Consider the following 12,804-nt stretch of genomic DNA (forward strand, 5'->3'; position numbering starts at 1 on the left):
CAAGACCTTGATTATCTTGAATCAGGTGCTGTTAGAGCAGGGCTGGAACAAAAGCCTGCAGGAGGCTATCTCTGATCTAAACTGTTGCCCTATCAAAAGTGCATTCCCAAATGGCACCCTATACCGTTATATAGGTGCACTACTTTTGACCAGTGCCCATGGTCAAAAGTAGGGAATAGGTGCCATTTGGGACGCACACTAACTGTGCCCTAACAGAGATGCCTATCTACAGAAGATGCTATCTAACAGAGATGCTATCTAACATGAGATGCTATCTAACAGAGATACCCTAACAGAGATACCCTAACAGAGAACCCTAACAGAGCTACCCTAACAGAGATGCTATCTAACAGAGATGCCTAACAGAGATGCTATCTAACAGAGATGCTATTAACAGAGATGCCCTAACAGAGCTACACCTAACAGAGATGCTATCTAACAGAGATACCTAACAGAGATACCCTAACAGAGATGCTATCTAACAGGATGCTATCTAACAGAGATGCTATCTAACAGAGATGCTATCTAACAGAGATGCCTAACAGAGATTGCCCTAACAGAGATGCTATCTAACAGAGATACCTAACAGAGATACCCTACAGAATGCCTCTAACAGAGATGCTATCTAACAGAGATGCTATTAACAGAGAATGCCCTAACAGAGATGCCCTAACAGAGATGCTATCTAACAGAGATGCTATCTAACAGAGAACCCTAACAGAGATACCCTAACAGAGATGCTATCTAACAGAGATGCCTAACAGAGATGCTATCTAACAGAGATGCTATCTAACAGAGATGCCCTAACAAGTACCCTAACAGAGATGCCCTAACAGAGATGCTATCTAACAGAGATACCCTAACAGAGATGCCCTAACAGAGATGCATCTAACAGAGATGCTATCTAACAGAGATGCCTAACAGAGTAACCCTAACAGAGATGCCCTAACAGAGATGCTATCTAACAGAGATGTAACCCTAACAGAGATTGCCCTAACAGAGATGCTATCTAACAAGAGATGCTATCTAACAGAGATGCCCTAACAAGAGCCTTACCCTAACAGAGATTGCCCTAACAGAGATGCTATCTAAACAGGAGATGCTATTCTAACAGAGATACCCTAACAGAGATGCTATCTAACAGAGATGCTATCTAACAGAGATACCCTAACAGAGATGCCCTAACAGAGATGCTATCTAACAGAGATGCCCTAACAGAGATGCTATCTAACAGAGATACCCTAACAGAGATACCCTAACAGAGATGCCCTAACAGAGATGCTATCTAACAGAGATACCCTAACAGTGTCTTCCAGCGTCCCACTAGTGATTACTGGATCTATTCATGTAGCAACGATTGAATCAGGCATGTATTCTCTTTCCCACTCCAGTGTAGGACTTCTCGTCTCTCTGGGCTGTCCCAAATGGCAAACCAATTCCCTATAGGTCTCTGGCCAAAAGTAGTGCACTATATAAGGAATAGGGTGCCATTTGGGATGCTCTGTGCCTGCGAGTGGGGATTCCCAGTGTTAGAGAAACCAGACGGACAGAAACATGAAGGGCAGGAGCCTGGGAGCCAAACTGAATATCACTCTAAATATCACTCTAAATATCACTCTGAATATCACTCAAAATATACACCAGTCAAGCACAACAACCTCCGCTCACATATGCAGTGTGTATTCCAGGATAGGTCAGGCTGTTTCCATGTGAGCGGGGGTTGTGCTTGACTGGTGCATTTACCCCCTAACAAACCCAAGCATTATTATTGTAGTACCAGAGCATCTGTTGAATATCAGGGACATTTCACTCTTTTTGTCTGACGAATACTAAGACTATCTAAAACCAAAATTTCCGCCTAAAATAACATACCCAAATCTAACTGCCTGTAGCTCAGGACCTGAAGCAAGGATATGCATATTCTTGATACCATTTGAAAGGAAACACTTTGAAGTTTGTGGAAATGTGAAATTAATGTAGGAGAATATAACACATTGGATGTGGTAAAAGATAATTAAAAGAAAAAAACATGTTTTTTTTTTCATCATATTTGAAATGCAAGGCCATAATGTATTATTCCAGGTTTGGTATGATTTCGATTTTGGCCACTAGATGGCAGCAGTGTATGTGCAAAGTTTTAGATTGAACCAATGAACCATTGCATTTCTGTTCAAAATGTTGTATCGAGTCTGCCCAAATGTGCCTAATTGGTTTATTGATACATTTTCAAGTTCATAACTGTCCACTCTCCTCAAAGAATAGCAGGGTATTCTTTCACTGTAATAGCTACTGTAAATTAGACAGTGAAGTAAGATTAACAAGAATTTAATCTTTCTGCCCATATCAGATACGTCTATGTCCTGGGAAATGTTCTTGTTACTTACAACCTCATGCTAATCACATTAGCCTAAGTTAACTCAACCGATCCCGTAGAGGTTAAATTAAATGTAGATTAAATCAGTTCATTTAGATTTTAATACATTTTCCTATTGATCTCCTCAGTGTATTAATGAAAGACGTAGGGGGTTGGACAGAGGGACAGAATGGTGGGAGATGATTATATAGTTAGTCAGTATTTGGTTTATTTACATTACTTTTTAATTTTCCAGTTCAACTTCCACATTTTATAGAAGCTAACTGACATAAAATGGTGAYGAAACAGACAGAGCAGTCATATTACGTGTGACTAGCAGCTAGCTACATGTGCATACTGTGTAAACAACAGCTCATATATTATATTACAATATTAGTATTTTCCGTTGGAGACCGCCAACGGTGTTGCTTCAGTTCTAGTTTGAATCTCAAATGACACCATGTTCCCTATATAGTGCACTACTTTGGACCAGAGCTCCAAGGGTCCTGTTCAAAAGTAGGGCACTATAAAGGGAAGAGGGTGCCATTTGAGACCCAGTTCTATCCTCAGTACCAGAGACCCAGTTCTATCCTCAGTACCAGAGACCCAGTTCTATCCTCAGTTCCAGAACCAGTCTCCTAACCCAGTTCTATCCTCAGTACCAGAGACCCAGTTCTATCCTCAGTACCAGAGACGCCAGTTATATCCTCAGTACCAGAGACCCAGTTCTATCCTCAGTACCAGAGACCCAGTTCTATCCTCAGTACCAGAGACCCAGTTCTATCCTCAGTACCAGAGACCCAGTTCTATCCTCAGTACCAGAGACCCAGTTCTATCCTCAGTACCAGGTAGATGCATGATGTTTTATGGCATCCAGAGTTCTGCATGACACATGAGATTAACTCTTTGAAGATTTCATTTTCTCTTTTAACAACCAACCTGCCATTATTTTACACCCTTCCACTGTTTCATTCCATGTAATGATATGATGATTTCTCTAGGCCATCATTTTCTGTTTCCCTCTCTCAAGGGATTATATGTATTCATGGCAGACAACAATAGAGAATATGAATCCACTGACATGCCATAATAATATTATTATAACACTTGATTGTGGTTTGCTGTCAATCAATAATGAATTGATTGGTGGTTAAGACATTAACATAACACTGGACTCTAGTTTATACTTTGATAAATCATGTGTTCATTTGATCAGTTAGTTCTCTGCCACACACTGACTATTGATAGAATATCCTACCACTCCTACAGAACAGATTGAAGGTAAATGGGTCATTTTCTATGGCAACGACACACCACGTAGGAGATCTATCTACTGTTCATGGTGTTAGCATGTATTTATGCTGAACCAATAAGAAACCTGGTAGAAGGAGCTATATGTAACCATCGTCCTGAATACATTCATGTACTCTATCTATTCATGTCAGCAGCTCTACTCAACACAATTATGGATTCTTTAAGGTGCATTTTGGAGACACACTATTTATTTTCCTTCCAATATTATCACAAATATTTATGAAATGTAATATGGTGTATTATGTTGATATTAATGTTGTTGTTTTAGTCATTGACAGTATAAGCCCTTGATTCTGTCGTTGGCGGGTGAGTCTATATTTAGGGCTGGAAGGAAGGAGAAATCTGTAGCAGCCATTATACATATGATGCACTGGTTTCGTCCCAAATGGCATCCTATTCCCTATATAGTCCCCATGGGCCCTCGTCAAATGTAGTGCACTATAGAGGGAATAGGGTGCCATTTGGGACGTACTCACAGTCATCATTACAAACCCTTGTTGCTTTTCTCTAGTTGGTTGTACAGTAGTATGTGGTTTCAGAACCGTCAGGGTACTAATGTATGGACACTGAAACAGATAACAAGACAAGTAACAAGTTTAGTTGGAGCTACTAGGCTATTCACTGTACATTCACATTGCCATCTAGAATGAGGAGGGGGGTGGGGGGTTTGGACTCTGGTATGACTTCTATTTTATCTGTCAGTCTGAAATGTCATCACCATGTTTGTACAGTACAAATAGCAGGAACATATATTTTCTCTCTGGCCTTAGATTAGGTTTGTTTTGATTTGTTGTAGAAATGGAAAAAAACAACCCTGAAACTAAGTAATGCCTATTCAAATCCTGAAACTGTGAATGGGGAGCGTCGAGAAGTCTATGTGTTTTGATGTAATCAAAGAGCACTGGGAATTATTACGTTGTATTTCTCTGTAAAAACTGAACCACATTGATATAACTGTACTTCTGTTGAAATTAAAACCTCTATATACTGAACTGTGTTCGAAGGTCAATGTGAACGTTCGACAGGATGTCCTTATCCTGTAATGTGATGTAATATCCTGTCTGTGTACTAATCCTTCTGTTCAAATAAGGCAATGTCTTGTTTCCCTGTTTGTTTGCTGCTCCAGTGACTGACTGGGTTTGAACCTGGTTCGATGCTCTACACAATACTGTGTCGTTGAGCTAACAGCAAGGACACTCCTAATGCGAGCAAGATTCCACAAATGACATTGTTTTTAGCTTGACTAAAGATTACTTGCCAACGGTGAGAAGTGATTTCATAGACGGAGAATACATTTACAGTGGTAGTGTGACACCTAGTGGTTACTCYTAGTTTTACACTTCCTAAAGGTTTCTCCTGAAGCTCTGTGCACTCATATAACTGTCCAGGAGAGTTATAGTTTCAGCATCCTTCAACCAATTTCCAATGATTTCATTTACCAAACATTTGCTGAATTCAATCACAGAGAATAAGTTAAATAAACATGTTTATTCTAATTCAACCTCTACAGCTATTCAAAGGCAAACTTGGCATAATTATTATTCACACCTACAATAGAAACAGAACAAACTGGACGTTACAGCCCATGATGCACTCAGTAGAGACAGAAGAGGACGGTATGAAATTGTTGCACTTTTTTTGAAAGTTTTGCATAAATCATCCTCCATATTGCTTTCACCTAACATGTGTTTTCAGAACAGTGGAGATGAAGCAGAGGAATCCACTGTAGACTATTGAGACACAGCCAAATAGCGTATCCATTTGTGACATCATCTTCATGCAGAGTTCAGAGGTCAGGAGATAGAGGTCAGGTGAGATGTTTCAGGTAGTTCCTCAGTATCTGGGGAATGTCCAAGCGGTCTATGGACGTCATTTTATTAACCATGGGGAGGTATCTCCGAATCGCAAGCCGTGTCAGTGACATCAGAGTATTGGGACAAACTGGAAACAAAACACAGGGGAGGTTCTAGTTAATTCAATGAAATACGAGAAAGTCTCCAATGTTCTCATCATTAACAACCATCAATCAATTAGAGATACAGAACAGACTGAATATGTGACAGTCAAATATGTAACAAATGTATAACTTATGTGCAACAAATGTAACGAATCTGTAWTAACTGTTTCACGAATATGAAACAACTGTTTCACAAATATGATACAAAAGTAAAACAAGTGTGTGTGATGTTCTCACCTCTCTCCTTGAGCAGCAGCACCACCGCTTCGTTCTGCTTGGTGGTCTTGTCAATAATCAGCGTGGGCAGATACACGTCTGCCCCAAAGTCTATGAGCAGCTGTATGTATTCCACTCCACAGCCATACCTGAGACACATCTCCAACACCGTCTTGGGCTGCTTGATCCTGGCCAGCATCTTCTCTGARTTACAGTTATAGTTAGGATTAGCCCCGTGGAGCAGRAGCAGCTTAAAACAGTCCAGGTGTCCATATACAGCGGATATGTACAGGGGTCCCCTGCAGGCTGTGGCGTTGGAGGCCCACTCAGGGACTTTGGGCSAGACGTCGACCTCGGCTCCGAACTGAAGCAGCTCCCTGAGGACCTCCACGTCTCCCTCGCGGGCGGCGGTCAGCACCGGGGAACAGTTGTTGTACGGGCTGCCGGTGGGGTCGGCTCCAGCCTTTAGTAAGACCACAACACAGTCCAGGTGTTTACCACTGACCGCTGTAAACAGAGGGGTCTGGGCCTTCACATCTAGACTGTCCACCTGCAAAACCAATCAATCACCAAACAATAATGAATCAATAGGTTAAATTACATTTATTTAGAAAGCCCTTGTTTTACATCAGCAGTTGTCACAACGTGTTTGTACAGTAGCACAGAGTAAATGACCGCTGTCTGGATCAACCGTATGATTAACCATGTCAGGAGTAGGCGTCTGGGTTGGAGAAGATAGCCCAAAGTCTTCTATCGGCATATCTCACCTCCGCTCCGTGCTCCAGCAGCACTTCCAGACACCTCAGGTGGCCGTGTGCTGCGGCGGTCCGTAGGGGGGTAACAGGGATGCCCCAGCCGCTTCTGCTGTTGATACACMTTCTGTAGCTCTCCTGGGACAACAGCTCAGCTACCAGCACCACGTCATCACTGCTCACTGCCTGGTTCAGAGCCTGGGGAACAGAGCAGTATTATACCTCCACTTACCATATACACAGTGTTATTGGGTTGCACTGCTGGGTGGTATTCACTACACTCAAAACAAAACATAGAGATACTATCTGAACTTGTTCAATAAGATATTTTTATTTTATTTAAATAGGCAAGTCAGTTAAGAACATATTCTTATTTTCAATGATAGCCTAGGAACAGTGGGTTAGCTGCCTTCTTCAGAGGCAGAACAACAGATTTGTTACCTTATCAGCTCGGGGATTCGATCTTGCAACCTTTTGGTTACTAGTCCAACGCTCTAACCACTAGGCTACCTGCCACCCCAACAATAAGATATGCTCGTTGACGTTTTCTGTTGGACATCATTTTGAAACTCTTTGTTACAGAGTATCCTAATGAATACGACCCTAGTTAGGTCACACCCATGTAGACTTGGGAAGTCACCCCAGTGGGTCTGATGCTGTGGAAGTCTACTGATGCTGTCCCGGTGATAGGTTGCTAAGTTACAAAGCACTGCAAGGTCATTGGTTGTACCTGGCCATGCTCATTGTCCTCCTCATCCTCTTCCTTGGGTTGAAGCAGAGAGAAGATCTTGGACACATCCATTAGACTCATCTTGAGAGGGTTGGTGGCTGTGTTGATACTGTCTAGGACCATACTGTTACTATAGCTGTAACAGTTACAACTCATCCATCTGGAGAGAGAGAGAGAGAGAGAGAGCGAGCAGCGAAAGAGAGTAGAGAGAGAGAGAGAAGAGAGAGAGGAGAGAGAAAGAGGGAGAGAGGGAGAGGAAGAGAGAGAGGAGAAGAAAGAGAGGAGAGAGAGAGAGAGACGAGAGAGGAGAGAGAAAGAGAGGAGAGAGAGGGAGGAGAGAAAGAGAGAGAGAGGAGAGAAGAGAGGAGAGAGAGAGAAGAGAAGGAGAGAGAGAAGATTGAAAGGAGAGAGAGAGAAAGAGAGAGAGGGAGAGAAAGGAGAGAGAGAGGGTGAAAAGGAGAGAGAGAGGAGAGAAAGGAGAGAGAGAGAGAGGAGAGAGAGAGAGGGTGGATACAATTCAGTTAATGAATAACCTTTAATAGATCCTCGGAGGGAAAATTGGAATCAGACACCCGGCATCAGAAAAAGACAGGGAGAGTACATCCACACAGGCATAGCTAAACTGATTGGGTTTGTACCAGCCAGAACTCATCTGTGCTGCAGGACAGTAATAGATGAGACAGGGAATAGATAATAGACAGGGAATAGATAGAGACAGGAATAGATATAGACAGGCGATAGATAGAGGCAGGGAAAAGATAATAGACGGACTAGATAGAGAAAGGGAATAGATGAGACGGGAATAGATAATATACAGGAATAGACAATAACAGGATAGATAATAGAAGCAACTAGATAGAGATGGGATTAAATAGAGACAGGAATAGATAACATACAGGAATAGTAGATAGACATGGAATAGATAACATACAGGAATAGATAATAGACAGGATGATATAGAATGGGGATAGATAGAGACAGAAATAGATATAGACAGGGAATAGATAACATATAGGAATAGATAGGACAGGGAATAGATAGAGACAGAATAGATAACATATAGGAATAGATAGAGACAGGGAATAGATAGAGACAGGAATAGAATAGAGAAGATAGAGAGACAGGAATAGATAACATATAGGAATAGATAAGAGACAGGGAATAGATAGAGACAGAAATAGATAGAGACAGGGAATAGAATATAGACAGGAAATGGATAATAGACAGGAATAGATAGAGACAGGAATAATAATAGACATCAATAGATAACATATAGGAATAGATAGAGACAGGAATAGATAGAGACAGGGATAGATAGAGACAGGAATAGATAGAGACAGGAATAGATAACATATAGGAATAGATAGAGACAGGGAATAGTTAGAGACAGGGAGTAGATAGAGACAGGGAATAGATATAGACAGGAATGGATAATATACAGGAATAGATAGAGAATGAATAGATAATAGACATGAATAGATAGAGACAGGGAATGATAGAGACATGGAATAGATAGAGACAGGGAATAGATATAGACAGGAATAGATAATAGACAGGACTAGAAATAGAAAGTAATAGATAGAGACAGGGAATATATATGTCACGCCCTGACCTTAGAAGCCTTTTTATTTCTCTATTTGGTTAGGTCCGGGTGTGATTAGGGTGGGCATTCTCGTTTTCTCGTTTTCTATGTTGGCCTGGTATGGTTCCCAATCTATCGTTGCCTCTGATTGGGGATCATATTTAGGCAGCCTTTTCCCACCTGTTGTTTGTGGGATCTTGTTTTTGTGTAGTGCCTGTGAGCACTCCATTACTTCACGTTTCGTTTGTTTCTTTTTGTTTTCTGGGGTTTCATTTAAATAAACATGTGGAACTCTACGCCGCTGCGCCTTTGGTCCAATCATTCTAACGATCGTGACAATATAATAGAAAGTAATACATAGAGACAGGGAATAGATAGAGACAGGGAATAGATATATGGGAATAGATCGAGACAGGAAATTAGATAATAGACAGGATAGATAGATATGGGAATAATAGAGACAGGGAATAGATATGATAGAGACAGGGATAAGATAATAGACAGGAATAGATAGATATGGGAATAGATAGAGACAGTGAATAGATATAGATAGAGACAGGGAATAGATAATAGACAGGAATAGATAGATATGGGAATAGATAGAGACAGGGAATAGATAGATATGGGAATAGATATAGTTAGAGACAGGGAATAGCTAGATATGGGAATAGATATAGTTAGAGACAGGGAATATATAATAGAAAGTATACATAGAGACAGGGAATAGATAGAGACAGGGAATAGATATATGGGAATAGATAGAGACAGGGAATAGATAATAGACAGGAATAGATAGATATGGAATAGATAGAGACAGGGAATAGATAGATATGGGAATAGATATAGTTAGAGACAGGGAATATAATAATAGAAAGTAATACAATAGAGACAGGGAAATAGATAGAGACAGGGAAATATATAATAGACAGGAATGGATAGAGACAGAAATAGATAGGCCACTTAAGTGCTGGGAATGTTTGTGTTACATGCATCTCTCACACACACTACATAGAGCCCAGTTCACAGAATAATATATAACATTCAGTTCATTTACTCTCAGACATCTGTAAATGTGTTATTGGACCAAGCAGGATGAGCACTTCTTGAAATAGACATTACTATGCAAGAGTTAAATTAGTGAAATCCACATCCTCACCATGATGGGTTTGCACAAGTTTGCAGAGAGGGCAATATGGGAAATGGATTATGAAAATGAAATATTTCTAAGTATGATCATGGAAAATTCGATCAAAAAGCAACAGATTTGGGGATTGTTAAAAACTTCCAACCCAGACAGAATCCCATTCCCCATTTAACTCCTGCTATAGCTACCATGCTCCAAAGACCCAGAGCCACACAGCAAATGGTGGTTAACAATGCTTTCCACTTACCTCACCTACAGGGTTACCAACCAGGGATTTTTCTGCCAACAATGTTATCAGGACGTTGGTAGTAAACACTTACCACTCTCTTATAACTCCATGGTCCGTTGGTCACGTGGAGGAAGAGGAGACTCCAAGAGGAATGTGTTGCTGTATCCACACAGGGACTGGGGTCTGGGAGCTGAGTGTGTGTGTGTGGTGTGTGGTGTGTGTGTGTGGTGTGTGTGTGTGTGTGTGTGTGTGTGTGTGTGTGTGTGTGGTGTGTGTGTGTGTGTGTGTGTGCGTGTGCGTGTGTGAGTGTGTGTGTGTGTGTGTGTATGTGTTTGGTGTGTTTGTGTGTATGTGTGTTGGGGTTTTGTATGTGTGTGTGTTGGGTTTTGTATGTGTGTGCGCATGGGTGTGCATATGTGTTGCTGTCTAACACAGCAGAGCAGAGAGGGGGTCTGGCTGGGTGCTGCTGGGGGGCTATTTTTAGTCCCACAGATGGACCTTTCTAAACTTCCATTCTTGGAGAACTGTGGGGGGTTATAATTAGATGGGTGATAGACTAGTGACACTGACACTCAGGCTGTGGGTTGGGTTGGTGGGCAGGGGCCTTGGTAATCCCTGGTGTTTCACTGTGTCCTGAGTAAAGATTACATGATAAGGCAGCACTTCTAGAACTGATGGTCAGTGGTAGAAATACAACACTAAACTACTGTACCAGCAAACATGTCATCAGATGATGTGTGATCTGAAATCAGATAGGCTTACTTCAGTCTATTTTCATTTTAGCTTGCCATAATCACCAAAAGTAACTTTAACCCTTTAGGTTTCTCAGATCTTTAATAAAGTGTCAGTGTGTATTTGAATCCTATAAGATAAATGTTTTGTGCTGTATTGTGTCTACGTGTAACAGGCCTGTCATCACCTCCATTTCTTTAGTTTACACTGTGACTGGCAACCATCTTATAGTCTGTGCGCAGCTGTCTGACTGTCAGAGAGGCTGTTGTAGACTATRAGCTGTTCACACAGCCCTGCCCTGCCTGCAGAACCATGATCAAGAAGACCTCTGCATTTGTAGAAGTATGGTGGTCATCTTACATTCTTTCCCAAGATGATCTACACATTCCAGGCATTTTGGGAAGTGAAGTCTGTTTCCGCCTCTCAAAAACACAGGGAAGGGAAATTATTTGATGTAACCATTGTTTGCTTATAGCTTAGATTACTTTGTCCTTATAACTGAACTGAAAATGTAGCCAATTTCTCAAAGTAGGCCTGCTTTTGTAGTTTAATTATGCCTGCCTATAATATACGTTTCTACAATAAAATGTACGCAGGTAATAAAGTATACTATGATATAATATCATAAAGCATCATGATTTACATAAAATGTTGTCATATAAAAATATATAAGCAGGCAGATAACAACTGAGGTTAGCCAAAAGTATTTCTAAATATTAACTTTTTCTTTATTGGACCCTCTTCATCTACCCCACTCCAGTACGCTAGGTGGCAGTAAATACTCATTGTTAGCAGCACTGCGCTCGCAAGAAGATAATTGTTGTTCTGTTGTGGTTTTGGGTGTGTAGCTAGCTAGCGAAAGCGTTTTACATTTTATATAATAGCTAGCTAATTCATCACAACGTTTGGGGATACACAATTGCGCCAACAAGGTTCGATTTTTAATGTTATGTGTACGTTGTAGTTGTGTGCACTTTACTATATTCGTTGAGGCTAGACGTTATGGTCTGCTGGCATCAGCACAGCTAACTAGTTTAGGTAGCATCAATCCAACTTTCGTCAACTCCTCTCGTTACGTGATTCAGTTGTCCGTTAGTTGATCAGAAAATCCTGAAAATAATATCACATAGTGGCCACAGTGTTTGATATTAGGTCGGGTTGTTCAACCTTTGAAAGTCGAAGTTACGTTGGCAACGTCATAAACAAATGCGGCGCCATGTTGGCGGAAGTTGTGTTCCCTAGACATTGAAGTGGCATTCCCGGCGGCGTGAAAATGGCTTTTTCTTGGCCCTAGGTATGGAGGAGAACGAGGCACTGGAGATCTATTGCAGGAGAATGATAACACAGGTCAACAATCAACTAAACCCAGAAGCTGCAGGGGGGTGGAGAGAGAGCCAGGAGGAGAGGGAGGAAGAGGGGGAGAGAACAGCCCTCCGAGGGAGGGGGAGGCAGGGGTTGCAGAGTGAGATGTGGAGTAGGATGATCATACAAATACACAGAAAACAGAACACAGAAACTACAGCAGCGAGTGAGAGGAGAGAGAGGCAGAAGGAAAAGACCGTGAGGAGACAGAGGGAGTGTGAGGACCTTGCAGGAGAGTCTGTCCCTTTACAGCTCATTTCTGCCCTGAAGAGGAAGACTTTCACAGAGGAGATGAGACGGGTGAGACAGACACTTTATCTGGGCATAGTAACTGTCTATCAGTTCTGGTGGGTCTACCCTTGTTTAGTCTCATTGTATCTCTATGGGGGTGAGGCAGACTGGCTGCAGCAATTACTGGCTGTGTGTGTGTGTG

General features: G+C 41.5%; 1 protein-coding gene and 1 long non-coding RNA gene across 2 annotated transcripts in view; one reads left to right on the forward strand and one right to left on the reverse strand.

Moving 5' to 3' along the window:
* Nucleotides 1-5,140: 5,140 nt before the first annotated feature.
* asb12b (ankyrin repeat and SOCS box-containing 12b) lies at nucleotides 5,141-10,382 on the reverse strand. Its single transcript, XM_024138457.1, has 5 exons — nucleotides 10,296-10,382; nucleotides 7,323-7,482; nucleotides 6,608-6,790; nucleotides 5,862-6,390; nucleotides 5,141-5,608 (listed from the first exon to the last, which is right to left on the reverse strand). Exons 2-5 carry the CDS (start codon nucleotides 7,476-7,478, stop codon nucleotides 5,475-5,477), a joined length of 1,002 nt encoding a protein of 333 aa, XP_023994225.1. The 5' UTR covers nucleotides 7,479-7,482; nucleotides 10,296-10,382; the 3' UTR covers nucleotides 5,141-5,474.
* Nucleotides 10,383-11,791: 1,409 nt separating this feature from the next.
* The window catches only part of LOC139024427 (uncharacterized), a 4,592-nt gene continuing 3,579 nt past the window's right edge, over nucleotides 11,792-12,804 (forward strand). The window contains exon 1 of the long non-coding RNA XR_011475720.1: nucleotides 11,792-12,671. This is a non-coding gene — a long non-coding RNA (uncharacterized lncRNA). The remainder of the gene's footprint in view (nucleotides 12,672-12,804) is intronic.

This window comes from Salvelinus sp. IW2-2015, unplaced genomic scaffold (assembly GCF_002910315.2).
Source record: "Salvelinus sp. IW2-2015 unplaced genomic scaffold, ASM291031v2 Un_scaffold1491, whole genome shotgun sequence".
Classification (NCBI taxonomy): domain Eukaryota; kingdom Metazoa; phylum Chordata; class Actinopteri; order Salmoniformes; family Salmonidae; genus Salvelinus; species Salvelinus sp. IW2-2015.